Source organism: Talpa occidentalis, unplaced genomic scaffold (assembly GCF_014898055.3).
Source record: "Talpa occidentalis isolate TD23 unplaced genomic scaffold, MPIMG_talOcc4v2.1 talOcc4.17, whole genome shotgun sequence".
Taxonomy (NCBI): Eukaryota; Metazoa; Chordata; class Mammalia; order Eulipotyphla; family Talpidae; genus Talpa; species Talpa occidentalis.
In genome coordinates this window covers 56,696,856-56,710,778 of record NW_023601754.1, presented here as the reverse complement: position 1 = coordinate 56,710,778, position 13,923 = coordinate 56,696,856, and the positions used below count along the sequence as shown (strand labels likewise).

Below are 13,923 nucleotides of genomic sequence, written 5' to 3'. Positions count from 1 at the left end.
CGGGGGCGCGGGGGCGCGGGGGCGCGGGGGGCGCGGGGCGCCGCGCGGCCCTTCCCGCCGCCGTGCGGGTCCCCGGAGCCGGCGGGGCCGCGTGCGCGGGGCGGGGCCGCGCCTGATTGGCCGCGCGCGGCGGGGGCGGGCCCGGCGAGCCGGCCGGGCGGGCGCCACAATGAGCCTCCATAAAAGGGAGCGGCGGGGGGCTGGGGCCCCGGATGAGCCCGCCCCGCCCGGGGTCCCGACGCGCTAGTCCCGAGCCGGCGAGCGGCGGCGGCGGCGCGGGGGCTGCGCCGGGCCCGCGAGCCCGTCCTCCGCGGCCCGCGCCCGCCGGCCGCCATGGCCCTGAAGGCCGAGGGCGCCGCGCTCGACTGCTTCGAGGTGACGCTCAAGTGCGAGGACGGCGAGGACGAGGACGAGGCCGTGGTGGTGGCCGTGATCCCGCGGCCCGAGCCGGTGCTCCGAGGTGAGGCGGCGGCACTTCCGCGCCCCGGGCCCCGGCCCCCGCCCGGGGCGCCCCCTCCGCCCGCCCCCGCCCCGCACCCCTCTGGGGCCCGGGGCGCCCGTGCCCCCCGCGTCTGGGCCCGGCGCGCGCTGGCTCCGCCCCGCCGAGGGCTGGAATCTCGGCCTCCCCCGCCCTCGCCCGGGGTCTGGAGCCTTCCAGCTCCGCGCCCGCCGCGCTCCGGATCTTCCGGCGCCCGCGCGCCCCCTCCCCGGCCCGCCGCGCGCCCGGGGCCCCCGCGGCGCCGGGTCTGCGGCCGCGGCCTCGGGCCCAGGGGAGCGGAGACAGCCCGGCGGCCGCCGCGGCTCAGGCGGGGGCGGGAGGCGCGGGGGAGACGCGGGGCTGGAGCGGGCGCCCGCCGCCGCCGCCGCGGAAGGGCTCCGGGAGCCCGCCAGGCGTAGAGCCTCTCCCACCCCTGCCCTGCAGACCTTCCCCGGGGCGTGAGCCACAGGTGGCAGATTCTGGAACTTCAGGGTGAATGGCATTGCAGGCGGCGCCCGGTTTTGGAAAAAAGCGCTGGGCGAGGAAGCGATTGAGCCACCCCAGAAGTAAACAGGCCCAGGGGAGACTGGCTCTGGGAATGCCCCCCTTCCCTGCTCCTTTCCCCAGTTTCTTCAGTCCTCTGGACCTTGCAAACGAAAACAAAGGGCCTTCTTTGTGGGGGACTTAGCGTTCATGGAAATGCAGATGTCTTGTCACATTCCTGGATGCCTGTTCCTTCAGGGGACTCTCCCTGGGAGGTGGAGGGCGAGGCTTTTTATTTACCTTTTGGCTGCAAGTACAGGCTGTCTGCCTCTTGGCCTCATGCTTTTCGGAAACAGGAGGATTTTAAAATGAGGACATAAAGCCACCACCTTTGTCAAAGCTTTCAGTCCAGCAGAGGTAGTTTCCCTGTGAATACTCTACTGAGCGCGGGATGCCAGGCTCTTAGTTAATTCTCTCAAGCTGTCTTGTCCCCCATCCTTGGGGATGAGGAAGTACAAGTCTAGAGAAGTTAATTCATTCAACAGGTGTTGGGGGGTACCTGCTGTATGCCAGGCTCTCTGTTCAGCTGCCATGCTAATGTCTGTAAGCAGACGAAACCGCTCTCTCCGGAACGTGTACATGTGGTCACAGTGGAGGGCAGGCCAGCAGGTGAACAGAGGTGTAACATGTCAGATGGCGTTTAAGCAGAGGAGTGAGATGAGCGTTTTGTTGGACCTACTGTATGAACAGGAAGGCCTTCCCAAATGGAGTGAATTTTGTGCACGGACCCGGAGGGAGTGAGCAGCATTCCAAGCAGAGAGAATAGCGAGGACGAAGGTCCTAAAGCAGGAGCATTTTCAAAGATTGGGATGGTGGTGGCAGGAGAAATTCAGGGTTCGGGCTGGAGCAACTGGAAGGATGGGCTTCCCGCTTGCTGAGCTGGGAGGGTGAGATGCAGGCCATGGGAGATGGCGTTCAGGTTTGAATGTGGCAGGTCTGAGATGCCTGAGGCACGTCAGGAGAGGTGGAGATGGAGTGACACATGGGGGTCTGGGTTTCATTCATGGGAGTTGGGACCATCAGCCCAATGAGCCCAAGAAGTGCCTGAGCCCAGGATGCTCTGGTGCCTCCAGGTGGGGCTTCAGTCAGTGCCTCGTCAGACATTTCTGAATGCCCCATGTGCCGTGCTGCCCCAGAGTTGGAGGTGCAGGCGTGAACGCGGAAACCCGGTGCTGAGCTGGTGCCTGCGGTGCATGGGCCACAGTGCAGGCTCTGGAGAGAACAGAGTGGAGGGGAGGGGTGTGTACTTCGTCCCATCCTCTCAGGTGGAAGCGGTGCAGCCCTGAAAGGTGGCAGTCCCCCCAGATGCACTGAGCAGCTGCTGGGCAGGCCCCGGGGACAAGGGTACAGCTGCAGGGCTCTGGGAGCCCCTGGCAAGAGAGCCTAGTTCGCAGGAGTGGGGTGGCCTTTTGAAGGAGTCTCAACAGCAGGAGAAAGAGGCATGTCGTTCACTGACCCAGGGCTCGTGAAGCATCTTCTGTATGCCGGGGACCTTCATCCCCAAACCTGGAAGTCGATGTGGGTATAATCCACCACTCAGAATGGGGCATCAGGAAAGGCTTCACATGGGTGGGGATTTGAGCAGGGCCGTGAAGGATGTGTAGGAGTTTGTCAGGCTCTTCCGGGTGGTCTGGAACGATGTGTCAAGTTGAAGACATGTCGGAATGGGTCCCCATTGAGAAACTGCCATGGGCACCTGCAGGCCTCGGGAAGGGTAGAGGAGGCAGCTGGATGGCAAGACCCCTGGACCCCAGGAGAAGAGGGGAAAGATGGTAGGTGCTGCCCCCACAACCTCACCAGCCAGCTTGGGAGTTGTGTTCTACGTGTCGTGACTGACGGCACCTGAGCTGATGGCACCCTCTCCTCTGCGCCTCCACAGTGGCCCAGCAGGAGAAGCCCCCACTGCCTAGGCCCAGCCTGCTGGAGGCCGGCAGCGACGGCTGCGAGGAGCCCAAGCAGCAGGTGTCTTGGGAGCAGGAGTTCCTGGTGGGGAACAGCCCGGGAGGCAGCGGGCGGGCGCTGTGCATGGTGTGTGGGGCCGAGATCCGGTCCCCCTCGGCGGACACGGCGCGCATGCACATCCTGGAGCAGCACCCCCACACCCTGGACCTGAGCCCTTCCGAGAAGAGCAACATCCTGGAGGCCTGGAGTGAGGGGGTGGCCCTCTTGCAAGATGTCAGAGCTGAGCAGCCGTCCCCACCCAACTCAGGTAGTGGGGTGAAGTGGGGGCGGGGTTGGTCTGTGGAATCACGGCGCTCACTGGACCACGGTCCCTTCAGACTCCGGCCAAGATGTCGACGGAGACCCAGACTCCAGTGCAGACGCCGCCAAAATGCCAGCCGAGATTGTGGTTCTCCTGGACTCTGAGGACAACCCATCCCTCCCCAAAAGGATTCGGCCCAGGGGACTCCGCCCCCTCGAGCTTCCTGGTCAGTCCTTAGGGAAGGGGGCGCCTCGGGGGATGGGCGGCCCTGGCCCATTTTCTGGGTGGGGAAAGGCTGGTGGGCACGGGTCTTCAATGGCCCTGAGGTGCGGGGTTCGGGCATGGCCTGTTATGAAGACGTGAGGGCTTGTCTCTCAGCAGCTGCCCCTGTCACGGAACCAGGAAGCAAGAAGCTCCGTGGTCAGAGATGGAAGGAGCCTCCTGGGGACGAGCCAGTCAGGAAGAAAAGAGGCAGACCCATGACCAAAAACCTGGATCTGGACTTGGACCCGGACCCTGATCCTGATCCTGACCCAGGTGAGGGGCGGCCTGGGCCAGGCAGAGGGCCCCTACACCGCCCCGGAGGCTTCGGCTCAGCCCTGGGGGTTCTGACCTCTGTGGAGCTGAGGGCCCAGCCTCCCAGGCTCACAGCCCCATCTTGTCGCCCCCAGAGCCGCCATCACCGGACTCGCCCACAGAGACGTTCGCGGCCCCTGCTGAGGTCCGGCACTTCACGGACGGCACCTTCCCCCCTGGCTTTGTTCTCCAGCTTTTCTCCCACACGCAGCTCAGGACCCCAGACAGCAAGGGCCCCCCCAAAGAGGGGGGCGCCCCAGGGGAAGGCCTTCCCCAGTTGGAGAGCCCCTCTGCAGGTGAGCTACTGAGAGGGGGCGACAGAGGCAAGTCAGGCCTGGCCTGGCCTTTGAGGCTGGCCAGAGCAGAGCCCGGGGTGTGGGGCGGGGGGCACTGGGGCCAGGGCCCCAGGAGAGGGGGCGGGGCAGGGGAATCTGCATGATTGGGAGCAGAGCTTTGCCAAGCACTCCCCGAGTATCCTGGGACCGGTGCCTCGGTTGGGCTAGGCCGTGTCCCCCAAACCCCACACCTGTGCCCATATTCGAGGTGGATTCCACGTGGAGCCTGAGAGGACCCCACCTCGCCCTGGTGGGCAGGGGCCAGAGCAGGGCAGTTAAGGAAGAGTAGGCCAGTGGGGGACTGGACAGACACGTCCAAGAGGACCGCTGCCCAGAGAGCTGCCTCCTCGCGGGGGCACGGGCCCTTGGGCAGGGATTGCGTGCTACTGATTTTAAGGAATTTCTGTGCAGTTCCTTTGACCCTTGCAAAAATATCTTCCAGATGGAGAGACCAAGTCTCAGAGACTCTTCCCTCTTCCCCATGGTTCTTGTCTCCCTTTTCAGTGGTCACATAGCAAAGTACCACAAACTTAGTGACTTAAGACAACACATTTATCACCCTCTGCTGTGGAGGTCAGAAGCAGGCCTGGTTCCCTGCTGGAGGCTCTAGGGGGAGCTGTTTTCTTGCCTTGGCCAGCATCTAGAGGCCACCACATCTCTTGGCTCGTGGCCTCCTCCATCTTTAAATCAGCACTGGCCGGCAGAGCCTTTGGCTACCTTATTGTCCTGTTCTTCCTATTGAGGCCCCCATGACAACGCTGAGCCCACCCCCATGGCCCAATTGACCCGCTTCATTTTAAAGTCAGCTGCTGAGTGATGTGGGTTCCACTGCAGCCTTCATCCTCCCTCGCAGCGTGACAGACCATAGTCACAGATCCCGGGGCTGAGGACGAGGCATCTCTGGCCCCTCGGTCACATGACCGAGGAGTGGCAAGAAGCTCGTGAGACTGGAACACGGTCCAGGAGAGCAGGGCCAAGCCGGGTCCCTCTCCATCTTGCTTGTTGGGCTCAGGAGAATAGTGGGTGTGTGTCAGGAGTGCCCGCTCCCGCTGTCGGAAGTGTGCGTTTGGAGGTCTAGGCTGAGAAACTGGCAGCGGGGGTGCTGGTTGCTCCCCAGAGCAGGCCTCTCAGAAAGGAGGTGTCCTTGTATAAAGAAGAAGCAGTGATGCCACTACTCCAGCTGCCAGGGGACAAGCCAATAGTTTGGCTTGTGTCCTTCAGATCTTTTACACAGCGGGGGGCGGGGGGTGCACGCAGGTGCGTGTGTGCGTACCTGTGTGTGTGCACACGCCGTTTGTTTCTTTATTTTACCAAAATGGGCTCCGCTTTTCTGATCTCAGGCCTCGCCCCATCGCGGAGATCATGGTTTTAACTGGCTCAGGCTTCGGCTCGAGTCCCAGTTCTGCCTCCCGAGACCGTGCGCTCTGCTGGCCCTGGAGCCACGCGTCTCCCCCGCCTCCCCGTGGGCTGCGGCTCTAAGTGACGCCCGCCTCCAGTAGTGCTCTCCTGGCTTCATTCTCAAAGGGGAGCCTTCTTTCGAGTCCTGGGCTGCCCTGTGCCCAGACTTCCCCCTGTCTGGAGTGGTGAGTTCATTTGGGGTGAATGGGCAAAGTCTGAGATTTTGGGGCTCAGTTTGCTGATGGAAGGATTGAGGGATGGAGGCGATGGGGCGGTGTCTCACTTGTGGATGTGGAGACTGGAGGCAGCCTAGAAGCCAGAGGCTGAGGACAGCACAGGGCCCCCCGGGCCAGCCCTGGAGAAGCTCTCGGAAGCGACGTGGGCAAGACTGCAGGGGCGCCTACGATGGTTCTGTGCTGAGCAGAGTCTCCAGAGGAGTGGATTTAGAAACCCACAGCTTAGACAGATCTCTCAGAAACCTGTGAGGCTTTGACCAGAATTGTCTCTGCTCGGGATCACTTGATGTGTTCAAGTTCTTGGAAGAATAAAGGTCCTGGCACTTTGGGGGAAAAAAAAATGTTTAAAAATTAAGGATTTAGAAGCTGAAAAAGGTCACTGTGGTCAGGTCAGCTACCCTGGTAGAGATGGGTGTGGAGCAGTCAGTGAAGACCTTCTGGAACTTTCCAAGGGTCTTAGAGGATGAGGGTGAGGGAGGGTTGTCCAGACCAGGGGAGAAGGCGAGTTCTGAGGGCTCCCTCAGAAATAGTGGGGAAAGAGCCCCTCTATCTTGGTGTTTGATTTAAGTGGGCCCTGACTTGGGGCCAGCTTAAGAGAGGCCTGGGCCAGACACAGCGGGCCTTCCTGCTGGACCAAGAAGCAAGGCGTATGTGAGGGAGGGAGCCCAAGCATTTGCTTCTTGAGGAAAGGTCTTGTTTGCTGCTATCTACTTAGCACCTGGCATGGTGCCCAGCACAAAGAACACTCAGGTGTGTCCTCAGGGATGTGTGGGTGGTGGCAGCCTCCACCTCTCTGGTGGGGACATTTCCAGGGTTACTCTCCACCCATATGTACGCGTATTACACGATGTGGCTGCGGTGGAGGGGGGGCAGACGGCATGATCCTGGGGAGGCTCAGGCGTTTGGGGTAGTTTGGGGGTTGGGGTGATATAGGGCCCAGAAAAGTCCTCCTGGCTTGTGCTTTTTTGACCCTGGTTCTCCGATCATGATTTCTGGAAGGACGTCTCTGCCTCATCTCAGGCTTCACTCCTGCTGTTGGTACCAACAAGGTCGGCTTTTAATTCCCTTGGCTTGAGAGCACCTCACTTGGTGAGCTCTTACTGTGCGCTGAGCTCACTCGGGCGTTACCTCCTAAATCCACTAACCGCTGCGTAAGGTGTTGGGAAACTTGGGGCCACCCGCCCATAAGCAGCTGAAAGAGCTCACTCAGCTTTGCCCTCTCTTCTGGCGCTTCCCCCACAACACTGATTTCTGTCACCCTTGCCCTCCCAGCCGCTATCCCTTGTGTCCTTGGACCTTTATAGCCAAGTTGGGAAGCACGTTCTCTGCTAACTGCCTCCAGCCTAAAGCCATTTACGTCCATTTTCATCGCTTATCCAGCACCGCACGCATCCCCTCGCTCCCCGCCCCACACTGGGACTGCCTTTTTGGCAAGGCCAGTTACTTGCACCAAGTGGAATCCAGGGGCCAGTCCTCAGTCCCTGCCTTTCCTGGTCTGGCGGCAGTGGCAGCGGCCCCTCTCCAGGAGGCACTCTCTGCCCCTTAGGCAGAACTGGCCTGGTTCTCTTCGGCCTCGCTGGCTGTTCCTCTGTCTGTCTTGCCTGTACAGTCTCAGCTGCTCACATTGGAACCTTTTGTTCCCTCTTCCCTTTCTAGAATGTGAGCGCGCTTGGGTCAGGGCGGTGGTGTGTTTCATGCACTGACGCCCCCGTGCCCGGCGCAGGGAGTTGCTGTGTCTGTGGAGAAGGAACAACTCGGTGCCCAAACGGCAGGCCGAGTGTCTCACTCCCGTGTGATCCCGCTGGGTTAGCCTTGCAGGTGTGGGCCACGTGCTCACAGACCGTTCCTGTCCCCTCGGCCCTGCGGATGGACCTGTCCCTGGGCCCCAGCTTCTCTTCAGCTGCCTTTTGACCCCTGTGTGCTTGTCTGAACCATCTCGAACTCAGCATGTCCAGACTGGACCCCCATCTCCTCCCCGCAGCCCGGCCCCTCTCCACTCTCTCCCCTCCCCCTTTCTTCAGATTGCTTGAGCCAAACCCTTGGGTCATCCCCCTCTTGTCTCTCGAACCCCAGCAGCACATCCTGGTAGCCCCAGCACCGAGATGTGTCCGGGATCCGCTCTCCGTCCCTGTTCCCTTTCCTGGCTAATTTTTCCTCCGCCCACGTCTAACAGACTGGGTCCCCGCGTCACATGCCGCATCTTCTAGCTGCCCGTCCTGCGCGCTGGGCCTCACGACGGGAGCATAATTCCAAGGGGGCTGGGCCCGCTCCAGCCAGCGGCGCCCGAGGCAGCTGCCACACAGCTGGACTAGTGTGCGTGCTCCATGGCTCCCGCTGGGCTGAAAAGGAAGTGTGTGGGGTTCGGCCTTCAGGGAGCTTGCCGGGGAGACAAACCCACTTCTGCGGCTGCACCACGGTTTGCTCCCTGGTCTGACCCAGTGGCAGCGTCTGCGTCGTTATAAGTGACCTGGACAGCAAAATTGTAGTTTTCTTTTTTTTTTTTTTTTTTTTTTTTAATAGAGGCATGCTTTATTTATTTGTTTGCTGGTTTGTTTGTTTGTTTTGTTTATACAAGCACTGGGTACAGTCAGAAGCGCAGGAGGGTGAGAGAATTCACCAGAGCCAGAGCAGGGAGCAGAGCAGGCAGAAGGACTGAAGTACACTGCTGAGGGGAGCAGCGGGCGGCAGGAGAGGTCTGCGCGCCATGTGGGACCCTCCTCTGGTGGCCGGGGAGCAGCCGGGGATCGAACCGGCTCCACAGAGGCCGCGGAGCAGCTTCGCAACCCAGCGCTCAACTTCTGCGCCACCGGGGAGGCCCGAAAATTGTAGTTTTCTCTCCCACGTAGATGCATTTTTTTTTGGTTTTGTTTTCAACGTAAAGGTGTCGGGTGTGCCTGCACCCTTGTCGCAGCAGCTCCCCGCGACCACTGGTGTCAACAGGCTGTGCACCCGACTTGAGGCCTGGTTTTGCCCATTACGAGTAGCTTCTCTGCTCCACTATGGTAGACTTGATGGGCCCGGGGTGCAGTGCTCCCCCACCTACCTAATTGCTCAGGGACTTCTTTTTTGTTTTTTAAGATTTATTTACTTATTTACATATGCATACAAGATCTGGGGTGCAGGCCAGAGATGGGGGGAGGGTGGGTGTGAGAGGATTCACCAGAAACAGAGTGGGGAGCAGAACAGGTAGATCCACTGAAATACACTCCTGAGGGGAGGATCTGGTGAGACAGGAGAGGTCTGCTGCACCCTGTGGGTCAGCTCCCTGGCCGGGGATGGAACTCGTGCTACAGTGGCTGCAGGTAGCTTAACAGTGCTGTGTCTTAACCCCTTGTGTCACCAGGGAGGCCCCTGCTCAGGGACTTCTTGTGGGCAGAACCATGTCTTACTCTGTGCTAAGGATTCCCTGCCCCATCACCCCTGTCCACACTGGGAAGAATCCCTCTGGCTAGGATACCCGCGAGTTTTAGGTAGACTGGAGTCAGCTGAAGAGCTGAAGGGGAGCAGGCTAATCAGCCACATGCCAGTAGCAGAGGGCTCGGGGTGCGCTGACTCTGCCCTGGCGGCCTGACCTTGACTCCGGTGGCTGTGGTCCCAGGACCAACCCAGAGCGGAGCCTCCCACTGCCTCCCCGCCAGGTGCTGGGCTGTGGAAAGGGGCAGTTTTCAGGAACATCCTCGTGGGGGTATCTGGAGGGCCCTGACTCTACTCTCTGCTCCCACCCCTGCGCAGCTCCCCCTCCGGGGCTTCGCGGGACACTGGATCTCCAGGTCATCCGAGTGCGGATGGAGGAGCCCCCGGCCGTCAGCCTCCTTCAAGACTGGTCCAAGCACCCCCAGGGCACCAAGGGTGTGGGAGCAGGTGACACCCCAGACTGGCCTGCGGTTCTGTCGGAATCTAGCACCACAGTGGGGCACCAGCCAGAGGCAGGGAGTGGCGTGTAGGTTCTTGCTTTTCTGGGGATGGTGGGGAGCAGGGGCAGCATCCCCCTTTGGCTTATCACTCAGAGCTGCCCAGCCAGGCCACCTAATGGAGGGTAAGACATGGCGCCGAGACAGGATGGAGGAGGGGGGCGCGGCGTCGCTGTTACTGGGGCACTGGAATTCTTTCTCCCTGGCCAGGCCTGAACCTGGGCCCTGAGGTGCACAGGGGGCGCAGGGGGCTGTTGTGCGGTAGGGCACTGGGCTTGTGGAGAACACCCATCCCAATCCTTTTGCTGACCCAGACCTCGTCCCCAGCCTCCTCCCCCCTCCCCCTGAGCCCCCCACCATTCTCCCCTGGCACAGTGCCTTACACAAGAGGTGGTCATAAAGGGGTTTGAACTGAGTCCCACTACCTCGGGGGACACCTCTCCTCCCCCATCCGTTCAGGGTCCCGCACCAGGAGCCCTCCATTACCTCTTCCCGCTCCATCCCTGAAGGTGGCCAGAGCAGCCCACCTGGGGGCTCCATTCACCCTCACTCCTGTCACCTGTTCTCCTGTTGTATATATCTCCTTTGTTGACAATAAATTATTTTTTTTTATTAAGACAGTTCCGTCTGGGCCGTCATTGGGGAACAGGGTGCTAGCAGGTGATCTGGCCCCTGGGGTGACCTTAAGGGGCAGCAGGGCTGCACCACTGTCCTGGGGGGGAGCCAGAGCGCCAGCTGCCCCGGAGGCTGGAGTGAGGCCAAGGCTGGAGCAGGCCGGAGGACCCGGGCACCTCCCGGTGTTCCTGTCCTTGAAATGGGGTCAGAAACACCTTCTCTCTGACATGTCCTGCCTTCTGCTTCCACACTGGTCCTCTGTCCAGGCGAGGCCATGGTGGGAGCGGGGGCCACTCAAACCCTAGGAGCTGGCGCTGACCTTTCTCTAGTGCACGGGCTGCGTCCAGCCTTGGGGCAGCCACCTCCGCCACGGTGCGCCCTGAGCACGGTCCTGCCCTTGGCCTTCCCACTCTTGGCCTTCCCACTCTGCGCACAGCTGCCAGCTTTCCTGCCCTCTCCCCGGCTCCCTTAACCCAAACCCTTGTCAGCTTCCCCTTTTCCTGGACCAAACCAGGAGGTGGCCCGCTTGCACCTCTTCCCCAGCTCCCTTACCCTCCAGAACTAACCAGCACAGGCCAAATCCATGTGGGATTTTGTTTTACCCCTTTGGGGACGAGGAGCTCCCTCTGGGACTGCAAGCATCCTTGATGAATAGGGCCTTCCCCACCGTGCATTCAGGAGAGGGGGTGCAGGATAGACCTGCGGGACGCTTGTTCTCATACACCGCCCACTGCCAGCTTCCGAGACTGAGCAGAAGGCCAGTGTCTAAGTTAGGCGGGCCCTGGGCACAAGCGTGCTGTGCTGTGTGCTGACCATGGCTGGCCAGCCTGGGCGGGACCAAGTGTGAGTGACCTCAGTGCCCTGGCAGGGCAGGGACCTCCTCCCCATCTGACAGGCTCTGGAGAAGGAGCGCGAGCACGCTTGGGGCCCTGGGGGGCACAAAAGCAAGCTACAGATTCGGGACACTGTGTCCGGGGCCGCTCCACCACCATGGGAATGGCAGCTGGGCCCCAGAACCCCCACTGCCCCCCCACCAGCGTCTCCACAGGTTGCATCCTACCTGATAGGCGAGAATATGAATAATGCCGAAGGTCTGGCTCTGAAACGCCAATGTGAAATCTTGCAGGTGATTTCTGTCTGTCTTTCAATCCCGTGGCTGTTTACATTTATACCGATGTGCTTTTCAAACAATGTGGCTGTGTCGCTGGGTGTCCACTATGGAGAAAATGTACCTTAGAACTTGTCGTGAGGTCGTGGCGCTTGGCACACCTCTGCCGCTGTGAATGTGCTTGCCGTTCTGGCCGCTAGACTGTGCGCTCCTTCGGGCAGGGCCTGGCTTGTGTTGGCTTCCTCTGCCCACACCCTGCAGAGGGCCTGGCACATCGCAGGTGCTCAATAAATGTTTGTCAAGTTCCCTCTTGGTCTGTGTTCCTGTGTGACACTTTGCCAGCGCGATCCGGTCCCTGGAGTGGGATTCTCTGTAGCGTGGCTGCCCCGCGACAGCTGGTCGCCTCCTTGTTCCGGGACTTCAGCCCTCTGCCCCCATCCTGGCCAGCGGGGCCCTTCCCGCTTCAGCAGGCTCCGGAGACGGGGCGAGCCTGTGTGTCCGGGAGCCCGTGGGCACTTCTGCACTTCCAGGGAGGGGTGGAGAGAGCGGAGCCCAGGGCCTGACCCCATGGGGCGGGGAGGTGGGGTACAGAAGGAAGGTTCTGAATACAGATGACAGATCACTTGGGGTCCCCCAACCTGCACCAGAGCTCCCAGCCTGTAGAGGGGGCCCTGTAACACCAAGCAGCCTCCCATGCAAATACGACCCCTGAGGCTGGCGGTGGCAACTTTGTCCAGGTGTGATGGGCAACTTTGTCCACAACTGTGGAGGGAGGGTCGGGGGAGAAGGAGCTGCTGCTCCTGACTTGGGGACACACACTATGCCCTAGACCCCAACACTCCTGTGACGTCTCTGGATGGGTGTCATAGCCGGAGGACAAAGCCAGTCTCGGACGAGGGAAGGAGCTCCTTCCATCCTTGCAGGGAAAGTGGGGGCGGGGGTGGGTGGGTGAGGGGACACTAGCTGGGCCCCTGAAGCCTACCAGTGGCATCACTGGTCTAGCCTAAGTTCTGCAGCTCCTGGTCTGACCTCCCCTTCCTCTGCAAAAAGGACAGTGCTTGCCCCGCCCCCCAACCCCCACAGGGCTGCTGAGTGGCTCCAGGGAGACTGTTGGGTGCCCCTTGTAAACCATGAAGTCCCACACAGCCGTGAGGTGTGGTAGGAGGATGGGACTGGGGTGGGAGAACCTCTGATAGGATTGTCCCCTCTGTCCGTCCCCCACTGGCTCTGCGAGTGGGGTTCCCAGCTGACCTCCCTCCAACAGCACACCTGCAGCTTGCAGGTGCAGTGACAGGTAAGGCAGTTCCCTAGCATCCCAGTGTGTACTTTGACACCTCCCTGTAGCCAGGCACCCTCACACCCCTGCAATGGTTCAGTCCCTAGAGGGTATTCATGGGCTGACAAAGGGGCCTTGCGGGAAGGAAGGGAGGGCCCCATGGCCTCCCTCACACAGTGTAAATGACTAATCTCAGACCCCACCTCCAGGAGACCCAAGGAAGCAGAAGCAACAGGGGGCTGGACCATCTTTGGGGGCTCAGATTCCACAAAACTGATTGAAGACCCCCTGTGAGCGGCACTGTTAGGAACTGCAGTGTGCAGACACTGTCCCAGTGTCCATTGTGAGTCACCCCAGATTGTACCCATCATCCAGGTGAGGCACACCAGGTAAGTGTGGTGACTTGCACATTCGCAAGGACAAAGCCCAGCACCTCCATTGCTCTGGCGCTGGGGCTGGTGCGCCCAGGGTCCTCACTGCACCCGTCTCTACAGTCCCCTGGATCCTGGCAGCTGCAGGGATCATGCCCTGTGCCTGGCAGTGAGAAATTGAGGGGCTCAGCACACCTGTCGCACGTGATGATGGTGGGAACCAAGCTGTGCACTTTGAGAGCGGAGAGTTCACTCCACCCCTGCCCTTTTCTCCAGACAATGGTGCCTGGGCCCCTGGGCAGGATCTGGCCTGGCCTCCCTCAGCTACCTCTGCTTTGGTTGAGGCTGGGTCTCATCACTTGGAGGCCACAGAGACAGGGAGGATGCCATCACAGGAGCATGGGCTGTTCTAGGGAGCAGGGTGTGGGGGTCTCCTAGACCCTACCTGGCCTGGGGCGAGCCCTCTTGTCCCCCACCACAGTGCCGTTTTCCTGGGTGAACAGTTTGCGAGAGACTCGCTCAGGACCCTCCGAGGTCAGAACTGTGGTCGAACCAGCTGCTCACACTCAGCACGTCCGGTGTTGGGCTCCGAGGCCACGCAGACCCAGGCCCACAGCAGCGAGCCACCCACCAAGGGAGATGCCTCTATAGGGGCTTCTCAAGATGTCTGATGGGGGGCTCCCTGGTGACCTGGAGGTTAAGGCTCAGTGCTATCACCTCTATGGCCTGAGTTCCATCCCCGGCCAGGGAGCTCAGACCTCTCCTGTCTCGCCCGCTGCTCCCCTCAGCAGTGTATTTCAGTCAATCCACCTGTTCTACTCCCCACTCTGTGGTGCACCCTCTCAGCACCCCGCACCCCAGCCCCACACCTCT

At 60.9% G+C, this 13,923-nt stretch overlaps 1 protein-coding gene across 6 annotated transcripts; it reads left to right on the top strand.

The window, feature by feature from the left end:
- Window positions 1-327: 327 nt before the first annotated feature.
- SPINDOC (spindlin interactor and repressor of chromatin binding) lies at window positions 328-11,918 on the top strand. 6 transcript variants are annotated; one of them, XR_008552611.1, is made up of 7 exons: window positions 328-460; window positions 2,901-3,230; window positions 3,301-3,450; window positions 3,603-3,761; window positions 3,896-4,096; window positions 5,476-5,718; window positions 9,540-9,557. XR_008552611.1 is itself a non-coding variant. In XM_037517758.2 (6 exons), the coding sequence occupies exons 1-6, from the start codon at window positions 334-336 to the stop codon at window positions 9,711-9,713; spliced, it is 1,176 nt and encodes a 391-aa protein (XP_037373655.1). In that variant the 5' UTR covers window positions 328-333; the 3' UTR covers window positions 9,714-11,918. The 6 variants fall into 6 exon arrangements, 4 of the variants coding, with proteins under 4 accessions (XP_037373655.1, XP_037373654.1, XP_054553552.1 ...); XR_005126224.1 differs by lacking the exon at window positions 9,540-9,557 and adding an exon at window positions 9,502-9,539; XM_037517758.2 differs by lacking the exon at window positions 5,476-5,718 and having other exon boundaries at window positions 3,606-3,761; window positions 9,502-11,918.
- The last annotated feature ends 2,005 nt before the right edge of the window (window positions 11,919-13,923 follow it).

Excerpts from the sequence above, each read along its gene's own strand:
- SPINDOC (XM_037517757.2), top strand. The coding sequence starts at position 334 with ATGGCCCTGAAGGCCGAGGGCGCCGCGCTCGACTGCTTCGAGGTGACG. Across the intron at positions 3,231-3,300 it reads GCCGTCCCCACCCAACTCAG|ACTCCGGCCAAGATGTCGAC; the intron begins GTAGTGGGGTGA and ends CGGTCCCTTCAG. Across the intron at positions 3,451-3,602 it reads CCGCCCCCTCGAGCTTCCTG|CAGCTGCCCCTGTCACGGAA; the intron begins GTCAGTCCTTAG and ends CTTGTCTCTCAG.